Source organism: Gossypium raimondii, chromosome 4, assembly GCF_025698545.1.
Source record: "Gossypium raimondii isolate GPD5lz chromosome 4, ASM2569854v1, whole genome shotgun sequence".
In the NCBI taxonomy this organism is placed as follows: Eukaryota; Viridiplantae; Streptophyta; class Magnoliopsida; order Malvales; family Malvaceae; genus Gossypium; species Gossypium raimondii.
Window position 1 is genome coordinate 2,735,946 of NC_068568.1, and position 15,293 is coordinate 2,751,238.

Genomic DNA, 15,293 nt, shown 5'->3' on the forward strand with positions numbered 1-15,293 from the left:
TTGTTTCTAATGTGTATTTTGGGACCTGAGGGCTCGTATAAAGGATAATATGTATGATTTTGATTGGTTTTTGACTTGAATGCTATATGACATGAAATGTTTGCATTTTCTGTTTGTTTGATTTATAAACTTCGGTAATGCTCCGTAACCCCGGCGATGGATTCGGGTTAGATGTGTTACAATTTATTAATAAGTAAATTTTATATGTTGAAATAAATTTATAAACTTGTCCATGGGTTGAGCCTTGACAAAATTTAGGTTCGTTTGATAGGCCCAGGCTCGACTTAGCCCCAAAAATGGGCTTAAAATTTTACCCAAGCCCGACCCGAAAATATGCAACAACTTGGCCTGACCCACCCATATTAAATTTTTATATGATTTTTAAAAAATATATAATATATCAAAAACACTAAAAACATTAAAATAAATGTTTTCCAATAAATTGAATTTTTAAAAATATATATATACACTAAATAACACTAAGATATGTGCAACTTAACAAATAAATGTCTTTAAAATAATAGCAAAATTAAAATAAAATAAGAGTTATACAACATTCAAATAATAATAACAAAATAGTAACAACATAATAGTGAAATGACAGAAGCCAATGAGAAAGTAGTAAGAAAACAACAACAAAGTAGCAGAAAACAAGAAGAAAACAACATAACTTTTTGGTTTTGCAAAATCGAGTTGGGCCAGTAGTAAAAAGCCTTACTCGAAACTTGACCTGTTTATTATTATTATTTTTTTAAACTATTTAGATTTTGGAATCCCATGAATATCTTGGTTATGTTTGGTTACGTTGTCCATAACGTTGCAAAGTTCAGACCTTTGGATTCAGCTTTAGTAATAAGCAGCTTTTTCAAAAGAGTGGCTTAGAACCAACTGCTATGACCTTTTTACCGAATCAGAATTTTCATTTTCATTGTTATTATTATTATATGATTAAAATTTAGGATTATTTTTAATTTCTCTTTAAAATTTCTAAAATTATGTTTATATCCATTAAATTAAACTAATACATTTATAAATATATAATTCAATATGTTTCCAAATAATTCAAAATTTATTTTTATAAACAATAAAATGAAGTTAAATAAATAATTAAAAATATTTAAATTAGTTTATGTACGTTAGATCAAAGAGTAAACTGATCCTTTCAATTAAAATTTTCATCTATTTCTATTGTTAAAAATCGATGTGATTGATAAAATAACCAAATAGTTACATGTGGTGTTCCATGTACCTTATTCTAATGTATATAGACTAATTTTTAACCGTAGAAATAAATTAAATTTAAAAAATGATCAGTTTGCTCTTTAATTTAACATACAAAGACTAATTACCCATTTTTTTAAGTAAATAGACATGATGCAATCCACCTCTTACCATAAAGGTTTCATAGTACTTTTATCGCAAAATACAGCTAAACATATATGTATATATATTATTTTTGGTAAAATGATAATACCTAAATGGTTATTAATTATACTATTTTGAAAGATATAAGACTACCTTTATATCATTTATCAGATAAATATTAAAATTTGTAAATAAAATAATATATTTTATGTAAACAATTTTTAACTCAATGATAAGAGTATTATGTTGTGGATACGAAAGAGTTTGGATTCGATATCAAGTATCCTAAGTAATCACGTTCTCCTCTTCAATGATATAAAAAACACATTTTATTTATATTTAGTTTATTATCTTTTATTAAATTAATAAAAAAATTGATTATTTATCAAGTACTTCATATATTTATTGTCTATATATTTATTAAAATAAATTTAGATATAATAAATAAATTGATAAATTTTACTAGTGATTCTTGTAAGTTATAATATAGTTTTGGTAAAACTATCATAGAGGTCTTTGTGTTAGAGTCGATTGTATTTTATCCCTCTATTTAAAAATAAGTAAATTAGTCTATGTATGTTAGATTAAAGAGTAAATTGGTCATTTTTGTTAAAAATTTCATTTGCTTGTACGGTTAAAAACTAGCGTGATTAATAGTATAACCAAACAGTGACACATGTCGTGTTATGCTGAGGTACGATGACCCGTTTTTAACACCAAAAGTGGATGACTAGTTTGCTATTTGGTCTAAAATATAAGGATTAATTTTTTAATTTTTTTAATAGAGAAGATAAAATACAATCCAACTCTTAGTTGAGTATATTTTTTAAGTTAAAACTTCTTTTATTTATGAATTATTCTACACCGTCCGATGAAGGCCGATCATATCACAATATAAAAAAACCCTTCCCTCTCCTTTCGGTGCACAACTGAAAACGTAAGCTTCGAAACGGCGCCAAAGCACTAAAAAGGCAAAAGAAACAAAAGATCATGGCGGCAACTGTCTCGTCACCTTGGGGCAAAGCCGGCGCGTGGGCTCTAGACGCCGAAGAGCACGAAGCTGAACTCCAACAAGAACAGGAAAGCGGCGTAGATTCTTCGACCGGAAAGCTCGCCGATTTCCCTTCTTTATCCGCCGCCGCGGCCACCAAAACCAGGAAAAAGAAGGGCCAAACCGTATCTCTTGCTGAATTTACTCACGGTTCGGCTAAGCCGAGCGAGCCGACAGGGCGCACTCATGAGGACCTGCTCGTTCTACCGACCGGTCCTCGCCAGCGTTCCTCCGAGGAGCTCGATCGTAACCAGCTCGGCGGCGGTTTTAAATCGTACGGGTCGAACAGGTACAATTCTAACGGGGATGATTCGTCGAGTAATAGTAGATGGGGATCTTCTAGGGTTTCGAATAGAGATTCGAATAGAGAAATTGCTCCCTCACGCGCTGATGAGATCGATAATTGGGCGTCGGTTAAGAAATCGGCTCCTACCGGGAATGGATTCGGCGGTGGGTTTGAGAGGCGAGATAGAGGGTTTTTCGATTCTCAATCGAAAGCAGATGAAGTAGATAACTGGGCAGCTAGTAAGAGTAATAAAAGCCCTAATGGAGCACCGCCGCCTCGGAGATTTGGTGGGGGTTTTGAGAAAAGAAGCAGTTTCGATTCACTTCAATCCAGGGATTCCCCAAGGGATTTGGATAACTGGGGAAAGAAAAAGGAAGAGATCAACAGTGCTGGTGGTGGTGGGGTGAGGCCAAAGCTTGTGCTTCAACCACGTACGGTTCCCGTGATGGAGGAGTGTAAAAAGGACTCGACGGTGGCCAAGCCCAAAGGGGCAAATCCTTTCGGCGAGGCAAGGCCGAGAGAGGAGGTGTTGAAGGAAAAGGGGAAAGACTGGAAGGAGATCGATGAAAAGCTTGAAGCTATGAAGATTAAAGAGGCAGTAGCTGTTACAGAGAAAGAGAGAGGGGCAAAGGCAAGCTTCGGTAATGGCCATATCCCGGCTGACAAGAGCTGGAGGAAGAGTGAACCTGTTGAAGCTACAGCTGATGCTGATCATCAACCCCAAAGGTCTCTTCAATTAACTGGATTTTCATGCTTGGTTAATTTTAGAATATTGCTTTATTTGTTGCTTTTCTCATGTTGATTCACTATAAAGTGTTTATATATATGCTTGGTTCTTTAGAAACAGAATAGTAGTGTATGTGAATTCTTTTGCCTTCCACAATTGCATTATAGAACAAATTTCCTTATGCATATAGCAGTATTTGAATTCATTTAGGCTAGGGATTATAGGGAATGGAATAGAGGCTTTAATTAGCTAAAGAATAAATAGGGTTAAATCACTTTTTGGGGCCTGAACTTGCAACTATTTCCACATTGGGGCTTAAACTAATTTTTGGTCCAAGTTAGCCCTGATATTATTCGGTCTCAATATGGGAACAATTGCCAAGTTCAGGGACTAACTTGGACAAAAGGAAAGTTCAAGTCCCAATGTGATAACAGTTAGTTTAGGCCTCAATTTGGGAATAATTACCAAGTTCAGGGACTAACTTGGACAAAAAAAGTTTAGGCCCCAATGTTGGAGTTGTTGTCAAATGTAGGAGTAATTGTCAAGTTTCGGCCCGATAGTGATTTAACTCGAAAAATAAGTATGCATCTTTTCATCTCTCCTGCTCCTACCGTTTGACCACTGGCATACATGACAAAGTCCAAATTATGGAGAATGTGGTTTGCGCAAGAGTCCGAGAACTTCTTGTCTCAAAAGTCCCCTGTGTATGGAAGAGTTTGAGAACTTGGTAGTTATTTTACTTTATATTCACGAAGCATTAGAAATTAACTAAACGTTGCTTGGTTTCAACCTGGTGAAATACTATGCGTGTTAGATCCCTCTGTTGAGTTCTGCTTGAGTTGTTAATTGTGTGTCTCAGCAAAAAGACGTTGCTAATTGTGATATTGTTTCCGTTATGAAATCCAGTGCTGAGGAATCGGAGAATGGCCATGTTGCAGAGAATTGAAGATAGACACTGACAAATGCGAAGCATAGGTCCATAGAAAGGGAGAAGAAGAGCTTCATTTGAACTTTTTTGGATGTCTTTCAGATGTTGAGTTTTAGATGAGACTTATGTTTTTTTAATGTTTTGTTGTGATTGTTATTACTGTCAAATGCAGTATTTGAACAATTTTGATAGGCCTTGAATTAGTTGGCATTGGCTTTTGTTAAACATGGTCTTGTTTGTAGCAGTGTTTTTGTTATTTTTTTCATAGTTGCTCATTTTCTTAGAGTTTTATTATTAATTTTTTATTGTTAAAGTTTTGTGTTCATTCATTTGTGACCAAGAATTGTTTGTGGATACATGCGAACACGGACGCAATAACATAATACAAGTATGATTGTGATATGGCAATTTTTGGGGGGAGGATACATGCAAGTGTGATTATTGATTACTTAATACAAGCATGACATGATATAATACATTTATGTTTATTGATTACTTAATACAATGTCTAGGGTTTTAGTTTTGGTGTTAACATCTCTCTTCTTTAAATTGTATTGCAAAATCAATTTGCATGGATTTTATTTATTTAATAATGATTAAAATATGTTACAGGTTTTTGTACTTTGAATACTTTTAATTATTAATCTGTTAAATTTGTTGGTGTAATATTTTGAAATAAAAAATATTAGTAGTTATGTAATTAAAAATGATGTAACGAACTTAAATTTAACAAAATAATTTTAATAGTGTTAACAGTTGAATTTGAATTTCGAAACATGAAAATAGAAGGACTAAATGTAAATAAAGGTACAAGAATCAACCTTTTGAAGAATACATCGACTTGTGATATATTTTAACTTATAATAATATTTAAGTGAAAGACTTTTTGATCCATCTCAATTTTAACAGATCAATTTGATCCCTCTAAAAGGAATGGGAAAATTTGAAAGTGGGCAATTAGAGATCGTTTAATTACAATGTTAATATTTTATTATTATTATTATTATTATTATTATTATTATTATCAATTTTACATAAATTTGATTGACATAATAATAAATTTAGTTTCGATGTTAACGTTCTGTTGGTGGATGATTGTATGCTAACGTATGGCTGAAGCACTCTCGGTTCTGTTAACCAAGCTCTTAGGAAAGCTGTTCACAACATGCTGGCTCTCAATAAAGTACAGGGGATAATCTCTCGAGAGACAATACCTTCGATTGTTAGGGGATCGTTGACTACTTGATAGGCAACATTTCGAATACTTCTCCTAAAGAGACTGCTTCCATCTTTTTTTCAATTAAATATTAGTATATTAGATTGTATCACACTCATGTCATGGTATGGGAGATATATATATATATATATATATTAAATTGTGTAACAAATATATTTATTAAAAATTATTATTGTTTGATTTTCAAATATTTCACAATAAACTTGACACCTATAGATGTTGAGGTACAATAATCATATCATAATAATTACCTTCATTCAAAAGGCAAGAAGGAAACTTGGCGGCGTTAACATTCACACCCAACTCAACAATCATGGTTATCAAGATATTCTTAAAAAGAACATATTTTGAAAATAACATATTTAAAGTCTGAAAACTGAATATATTCTTTTTTATTGTGAATCAATGTATCCTCCATATATATATATGTTTTATGATTCATAAAATACTCATTCTTTTAGAGTTTGTAATTGTTCTTCTCAACAATTTCCTACTCAAATTCTCTCCTTAAAAATATAATGTCTTACCATTCACTCTACACTTATTGATTGAATAATATATATTCATCATTCATTTATATTATATGTTGTCTTTATTTATATATTTATGAATAAATTTTTTTATTTAAAAAGTTAGATTTGGGGATGGTTTGCTATAAAATTTAAACTAAATTTCAAGGTTTGCTATAAACTTATTACTCCCAGAGTAAGCCATATGTTCCACCTCCACAAAAAGAACCAATCTCCGCTTCTTTTACACGGCACAATGAGCGGCGGAAACTCTAGTGCAGTCGTTGTAGCCCGTGCCAACATGATGACTGCCTTCAATGACATCCCGATACCCAGTCACCGTCGGTCCCAACTTAACATCGAAGGTTGTTAGGAATGCTCGGGGCCTCTGGGTGTCGACCGACCAAGATGTTTTAACACTGGTACTCTATGAATATATTCTCGAGGAATGCCGAAACGGGTGCGTGAGCTTGCGGTGATTGGAGGGAGAGGGAAATTCAAGATGGAAAAGGGTACATACAAACTAAGACTTACTTTATAAATTTCGATGCGGTAAATATATTATCACATGAGTAATACAAATTTATTATTTTAACGTATTACCAACGAAACTAAGACAGAAACCTAATCAGCCAAGTAGTCACAAGAATCACCACAAACAACTTCATTATCAATAAGTTGGTTTATTTTAATTCCGCATTTATTATTAATTTTTATATACTATTTATGTGATCATTTTTACTAGTATCAAACTTTGCAAGGTTTGATTTTGATTTAGCTGTAGAAAACATAAACATACATGTTCGAGATTTCATTATAGTGATAAAAAAAGTCATAGATTATTTTGCGAAACTTATGTTTACTCCATAGTTGGCATGCCTTGCTCCACCATCTACTCCGATCTATCATGGATGTAGAATTTTAAAAATCACTACCAGTTCATGAATGTTGGATGCATCCATCTTCACTCCGCTTCAATCTAATTTTTTATACTTATCTTTAATATTTTCAAGCTTTTTTGAGGTAAATAATTATTTAAACATAATTCTTAAAAACATATTTGAACATAAAAATATGGGTTTTTCTATAATACATTAGTACATTTTTACTCTTTTAATAATTGTAAATACAATGATAAATTTGTAATTTCATATAATGGAGCGGGGTGAGATAAGTTATTACCATAACCGCTCCATACTCACTATTAAAAAAAATCCACCTTATCCCACATTCATTTTCAAAAAGAAAAAAATTACTCCACTCGAAACGGATTGATTCGAAAATTTATAAAATGTTTGAGTTTTACTATCCTATTTCGGTTCCATATTGTCATTGATTTTATGTCAAATTGTGACAATAAATCTGTGTATGGTAGGTATTAATTAGTGCATGTATATTGTGAAACCTTTTGTGAAATCGACTTTTATTTTCAAAAAACGAAAATGGAGTCGTCATCAATCCTTTTTAATTAGGTGTGATTGGATCACCTCAAAACTTTATCATTTTAATAAAATGTTAGATTTATTAAAATTATTTTCAGTCTTACAAAATCCAGGAAATAGGTTCGGGAGTCAGTTACATATGAGGAAGGATTAACACCCTTATAACGCCCAAAATTGGTACCTAATTGATTACTTGATATCTTAGTGTCGAGAACTGAAAATTTGAAGAGAATTTAAAACACGATCCCTCTTTGTATAATATCATTTGATTAAGATATTACTTAACTAAATTAAATTCAATGGAAAAGGCCTTATTTTGAGTTAATCGAGAAAAAGGACCATGCCCCGTGAGTTAGGAGACGATGCCTCTAATTCTCGAAAATCAGAATAATCGCCATTTGATTGTTACCTGAATCTTGCTTCTCGTTATTTTAAAAAGGATATTTGATTACTTCGGTTTTAGGAAGATGTCATACTCCGTAAGTTAGGAGCACAACTCCTCGAATTCCAAGAATAATGAACATTGCCTCGGTTTTAAGTGTTTTCTATATGTTAAATAAAACGAAGGTAACTTTTTAAAACGATATACATTTAATTTATTTATGCATAGCGTAAAAATGAATAAATATATTTTAACATGATGGCATGATAATTAATGAAAATAAAGCAAAATAATATTAGAATAATAAAAAAAATAAATGAATAAAGAGAAAAACGAATAAAAGGTAAAATAAAAGTGCCATGCTAATGAGCAATAATAATACAAATATAATGAAAGTAAAACTTCAATTTGTGGTAACAATATCATGTCATGTGAATAATGAAATAATAATAATGAGGGCAAAAATGCACAATAAAAGGAAATATGAATAACATAAATTTTAAGTATTAAAAAGGTAAAGAAATAATACATAAATAAATAAAAACAGTTCATAAAAGGGTGAAATTAAATAAATAAAGGATTGAATTGGAATTTAAATGAAATTAAAAGCATAAATCATAATAAAATATATAAATTAATTAATAAGGCAGAATAAAGGACCAAAATAGAACGCGCGAAAAGGAGTAGTGATCAAATGGGAAATTATTCCCAAACCCATTAAACGCACCGTTTCCAAGAGGGACCAAAATAAAAAAATCTAAAATTAAATGGTATAAATTTAAAAAAAGAAAGAAAAAACCAGAAATAGGACTGTATTGAAAAGTGTTTAAAAAGAGGAAGGACTAGGGTCGCAATTAGACCCTTTTCGTGAAAACACGCGGATCTTAAGGGATTCGGATCGGGTCGGCAAATCTAGCTTGAAACGACGCCGTTTTGGTGTCTGCCTTTTTTGTATTCTATTTGATTGCTTGTTTGAATCTTACACTAGTTTGGCTTTTACAGCCATTACAGTATTTCATTTTTTCTTTTCTTTTTGTTTCTGTTCTGCTTTCCATTTCTTTGCTTTTCTTTCTTCTTTGCAGGTACTCATGGCGGTCAACGACGATGGGAGTCGCACCCTTGCCATTTCGGTGAAACGATGACAAGGGAGGCAGTCCTCGGGCGATGCATCTACTGACGTGGTCAGGAGCAACGGCGCGTAGGGGTCTAGAATTTTTTTTTCTAAAAAAGAGTTTAGGTCGTGGGTTGGGCTTTGATTTTTAGGATTTTTTTTTGTATTTGGGCTATTATTTTTTTTGTAAACAAACTTTTTATTATTTTTATTTATTTGTTTGACTTTTGTTGGACCGGATGAAATTGGGCCCTTACATATATCCCACTAAATAATATTCTTGTCCACGGGTCTATCTTTAAGAAGAGTAACGACATGTGGGTTTTGTAAATAGGGAGTGCTGCTGCATGTGCTTTTCACATGGTAATGTAGACATTATTTGTGTTTTTGTGCTTCCATATTATTTTTCGAGAGTAAATGGTAAGTTTTTATTTAAGTAGTTCTCTTTGAATGTAATGTGTGCTTGTGTGGTGTTGGTATATTCATGTCGTATGTGTGAAGACTAACTCTCATTGTACAACATTATAGGCTCGGATTTAGTTTACTTCAAACAGTTCGAGTTTAAATTTTATGATTGAAAATGTTATTTTTATGATCAATGTCTAAAGGGTGATGATTCGGCCTTCGACACCATAGAGATTCCGACGTCTCCTCTTGGGTTTCACGTCTGTTGTGGCCTCTCCTGAAGGCTTGTGTCTGATCAGGCCAGCTGCAGCAAACAAGCACCAATACAAAATCATCCAACATGAACCTATCAACTCCTCAAAGAGAACTCCAAAAAGTCCTATAAAGCAACATAAAGAAGACAATGGATCACTTTTGGCCAAGTCATTGAGAGTCACAAATACGAAAACTGCTAAAATAGGGGAAATTATTGTATGTAATTGGGATACCACGTCATCTATATCTTTTTTTAATAGTTTAATGTCGTATCAACATATTTACCCTAAAAAAATTTAAATCCAAATGAAAATCTTGAAATTTAAGATGAAATTGCTGACATGACATTAAACCATTGAAAAATGATAATATCACGGTTTCATACAATCATTTCCCTTAAAACAGACACGAAAAAACACCACTCTTTCCTTGATTATCTTACACACAATTTGTTTTCAATGGCTTTATTTAAATATTACACAGCCCTTTTGTTTTTAATATAATTTTGTAGCCCCGGGGGAGGGGGTGGCAGGCCCCGACCTCTTTTAAAATGAAATCTTTTTTATTTAGGTTCTTTAAATTTTTTAAAATGTTAAATTAATAATGATAAAATTATACTTTAGTCTTTTTAAAAATGATAAAAATTTAATTTAATTTTTTAAAAGTCGATAAAACCTATTCAAATGCTTGAATTTGCTGTTTGTTTCTCTTTAATGGAAAGGGTTCATGAACCATCGTTGAAGGGCCAAACGGTCAAGACCCACTCTCCATTATCTTTTATGTCTTTAAAGGATACAAATAAGATTAGAGTCCACCTGTAAAATTTAGTAAAAAAATAATATTAAAAAAATAAATTTTAAATTAGAAAATTATAAATAACGTAGTTCCCTCCTTGTATTAATACACAATATCTTAGTCCGAACTCATAACTTAATTAGGATTATGAAAATTATATTTTATAAATATATATTAGCTAGAATTGAATTAGGATTAGGAAAATTATATCTATATATTTTTTAGTTAGAACTGAATTAAGATCACGAAAATTATATATAGAGTTCAATAGTTTCAGTTTAAAGCATAAGTTAGAGAAAAGAAAAAGAAAAAGAAAAAGAAAAAGAAAAAATGTCGATTTTTGTCAACAAACCAGTGATTGTTAGGGAAGTATTTGCTGACAATTTGGAATACGAGTTTATGTTAATTCAAAGTGCACTCAACAATTATCCTTTTGTTTCTATGGATACTGAATTTCCTGGTACGATTTTCAAACCAGACAAAAATATTGTTCAACTAGGAAATCCTGAAATCAATTATAGGTTCATGAAAGTTAATGTCGATGCTTTGAAGATCATTCAACTTGGTTTAACACTCTCTGATTCTGAAGGTAATTTGCCAGATTTCGGAACTCCTTTTTGTTATATATGGGAGTTTAATTTTAGAGATTTTGATATTGAAAAAGATCGGTACGATAAAGAGTCTATTGAGTTACTTAAACGACAAGGTATAGATTTGACGAGGAATAAGGAAAAAGGTATTTATTCGAGAGATTTCGGCATGATGTTTCTTATTTCCGGGTTGGGTTTCGGTGAATTGACTTGGGTAACTTTTCACAGCGCTTATGATTTTGGGTTTTTGTTGAAGATTTTGACTCAACATCCATTGCCGCCTGATCTCAAGTCTTTCATGCGACATATGACTTATTACTTCGGTTGTAGGATTTTTGACATTAAGTACAATTTCAAGATCTTTAACTTACATGGTGGGCTAGAAAAGGTGGCAAAAACTTTAAATGTGGCTCGTGTTGCTGGATTAAGCCATCAAGCAGGATCTGATAGCCTTCTCATCCTCCATTGTTTTATGCGGATTAAAAATATGAAAGCTTTTAAGCAATGTAACCAAAATTTACCGGCCTTAGCGTTGTACGGATTGGTTTGAGTTAGAAGTATAATTTGTTAGCTATTCTTATTTCTCATATATTGTAATTATATTATTTTCAAATTTGATAGATTTGTCAAATACTAAAATTTACTTATCTACTTTATATTATTTTTATATAAAATACATTAATATAATCATTTTTTTGGCCACCAATAATATTATAATTGTATATTTTTGTACATAGCACAAATACATTAGTATTACTGAATCTTAATTAAATCTTGGGAAGGGGCCTATAGATGGCTGCTTACGTTTTGCTATAACAATGTCATTACAATGCCTTCAATTAAGTGAGACCTTGGGCAGAGATTGCTTTCTCTTTCCGCCAATTGAGGATGCCTTTAATTACTCTCCGATTTCCCTTCTTTCGGCGAGGCAAGGCCGAGAGAGGAGGTGTTGAAGGAAAAGGGGAAAGACTGGAAGGAGATTGATGAAAAGCTTGAAGCTATGAAGATTAAAGGGACAGTAGCTGTTACAGAGAAAGAGAGATGAGCAAAGGCAAGCTTCGGTAATGGCCATGACAAGAGCTTGAGGAAGAGTGACCCTGTTGAAGCTACAGCTGATGCTGATCATCAACCCAAAGGTCTCTTCAATTAACTGGATTTTCATTGCTTGGTTAATTTTAGAATATTGCTTTATTTGTTGTTTTTCTCATGTTGATTCATTATAAAGTGTTTATATATATTTGTCAAGTTCAGGGATTAACTTGGACAAAAAGAAAGTTCAAGCCCCCGATGTGATACAGTTAGTTCAGGCCCCATAGTGATTTAACTCGAGCAATAACCATGCATCTTTTTCATCTCTCCTGCAGCCTGCTCTTACTGTTTGACCTACATGACCAAGTCCAAAGTATGGAGAATGCGGTTTGCCAAAGAGTCCGAGAACTTCTTGTGTCAAAAGTCCCTTGTATATGGAAGAGTTTGAGAACTTGGTAGTTATTTTACTTTATATTCACGAAGCTTTAGAAAGTAAGTAAACGTTGCTTGGTTTCAACCCCGTGAAATACCATGCCTGTTAGATCCCTCTGTTGAGTTCTGCTTGAGTTGTCAATTGTGTCTCAGCAAAATGACATTGCTAATTATGATCTTGTTTCCCTTATGACATCCAGTGCCGAGAAATCGGAGAATGGCCATGTTGCAGAGAATTGAAGATAGACACTGACAAATGCCAAGCATAGGTCCATAGAAAGGGAGAAGAAGAGCTTCATTTGAACTTTTTTGGATGTCTTCCAGATGTTGAGTTTTAGATGAGACTTTTTTTTTTTTTTTAATGTTTTGTTGTGATTGTTATTACTGTCAAATGCAGTATTACTTGGCATTGGATTTTGTTAAACATGGTCTTGTTTGTAGCAGTGTTCTAGTTTTTTTTTTCCATAGTTGCTCATGTTATTAGAGTTCTATTATTAAAGTTTTGTTTTCGTTCGTGTATTTGTGACCAAGAATTGAGTTATTATTGTTTTCATTTGATCCTTTCTCCAAAAACAGACACCAAAAACTCCACTCTTTCCTTAATTATCTTACACATAATTTGTTTTTGATGACTTTATATTAATATAATTCTGTACACCTATCATGTATATATATATATTGTCTATATAAACCCAATGCTTGAATTTGCTGTCTGATTCTCTTTTCAATTTCATAATCTCTAAGACCTCTTTGATGGATAGGGTTTATGAACCATCATTGAATGGTCAATCCCCACTCTCCTTACAAGCCATTATCTTGGCTTGATTTAAGAGTTTTCTATGTCAATATAGACGAGTTTGAGAACTATGATTCAACTTCAATTCTCAAATACCTCACTCTCAACCATGTCCCATTAATTCCTAATGCATTTCTTGAAGTAAACGGTGATACATAGACCCTTCTTCGAAGGGATCGGGTTGATAAAAGGATCCAAGAAGCCATTTTTGTGAGCACAGATAATATAAGGCTTTTTAATAAGGATGCTCTTATACTATATGGGGTTATAGAGTTCAATAATTGTACTAAAGATCCAATTGGAAGTGACCAAACTTGGAACATGAATTGTGAAAATGTTATGTGTTAGAGTTGTATGACTTAAATTTTAAGAGATTGTTTTCAAGTCAAGTTAAACAAAATATATTTTCTTTCTAGAAGATTTAGTATTTATTAGTATAATATATTTAGCATTTATTAGCATAGTGTATTTGAGCTACTAATTTAGCCTTATAAATAGGTTCTTTTACAATATTAGAAAATACACCCATTAGAGATTAGAACTCATAACACATTTAGAGAATTTTGCAGTGTTTACGTTTTGAGGGTTCTTTGTTTTCGGGTTTTCGGGGTTTAGTTTTTATCTCCATCTTTTATACTCTTTATCCGTGGTTTTTTTTTATCCTCTCTAGAAGAGTTTTACCGCGTTAAATTTGTGTGTTCGATTTCTCAATTTATTTCGCTATTTTTTTACTTGTTGCTTAATCGGACAGATCCTAACATGATGAACAAACTATCAATTGAGGTCCATGTCGTAAGGTCTTTCATGGGGAGTCCAATTTTACGGATGAAACGAAAAAATGCAATTCAATGCCGATGGTGGATTCGATAGCAGAGTATAACGCAAATGAAGGTCATAAAAGGGTTACTTCTTTGCAGAAAATTGATACTATTTTAATCCCATTTTGTCACTCGGAGTTCAAATAATTGACTATTTTCGTATTAGACACATGCTCGTATCTAATAAACATAGTTTGCAAATACAATGTTATTTTTTAGAGTTTAAATAATCTAAAATTAGAATTTAGAATTTATTTTTTAGATTTCAAAACTCAAGTCCAACTGTTAACACTGTTAGAATTATTTTGTTAAATTCGGATCCATTATAATGTTGTTTTTTAATTACATTATTACCAAATTTGTGTTTCTTTTATTTCAAAAAAATTATCAGTTCAAATATTAGAATAGAAAATTTTCAAATCATAATTAAAGCATTATTAACATATTCAATATGTAACGTAGTTTCGCTTAATTTAAAATAACATTATTCAAAACAATAACTAATTAACCCTAATATTAATTTAAGTGATAATTAAGATTATTAGAATTCTATTTAAGTAATAACTCTATTCTACTTCAATAAAGTTAGTGCAACTTTTGTTTACATCAAACTCTTTTAACTAATAATTGTGATTTAACTTATAATTATAATTATTACAACTTTTTCCTACATTTTATGTTTAAAATTTTATTCTGATAGAACTTTGTTTTAAAATTAACACAATTATTTTAATTAATAATTGTTAATTAAATTATAATTATTTTTTAATGTGTAACTAAGTATTAAATTATATATTTTAAATATATAATTGTGACACCTTTATATTATTATTAATAATAAAACATAAACTTCAAAATGTAAACATTAAACCTTAAACCTAAATCTCACCCATGAAAACATATAACTTGCCGTAACTTTCAAGGAAAATTAGTAAAATCCACAAGTTTTTCTTTTTCCTTTCCTAAAACGAATTTAGTAAAAAAATTAAATTAAGAAATTATATATTAACACACTATCTTAGAACTTAATTAGGATTACGAAAATTATATTAGTTAGAATTGAATTAGGATTATGAAAATTATATTTATATATATATCTTAGTTAGAACTGACTTAAGATCACGAAAAGTAAATC

The 15,293-nt window shown here is 31.5% G+C and overlaps 2 protein-coding genes across 2 annotated transcripts; both read left to right on the forward strand.

Annotated features, from left to right (window-relative positions):
* Positions 1 to 2,276: 2,276 nt before the first annotated feature.
* On the forward strand, positions 2,277 to 4,670 carry LOC105779539 (eukaryotic translation initiation factor 4B3). Its single transcript, XM_012603333.2, has 2 exons — positions 2,277 to 3,428; positions 4,336 to 4,670. Exons 1-2 carry the CDS (start codon positions 2,356 to 2,358, stop codon positions 4,373 to 4,375), a joined length of 1,113 nt encoding a protein of 370 aa, XP_012458787.1. The 5' UTR covers positions 2,277 to 2,355; the 3' UTR covers positions 4,376 to 4,670.
* A 6,153-nt stretch (positions 4,671 to 10,823) lies between these two features.
* On the forward strand, positions 10,824 to 12,128 carry LOC105779139 (probable CCR4-associated factor 1 homolog 11). The gene is given in 2 exon segments (XM_052629881.1): positions 10,824 to 11,633; positions 12,012 to 12,128. Coding segments are annotated over 2 exon segments (927 nt in total).
* The last annotated feature ends 3,165 nt before the right edge of the window (positions 12,129 to 15,293 follow it).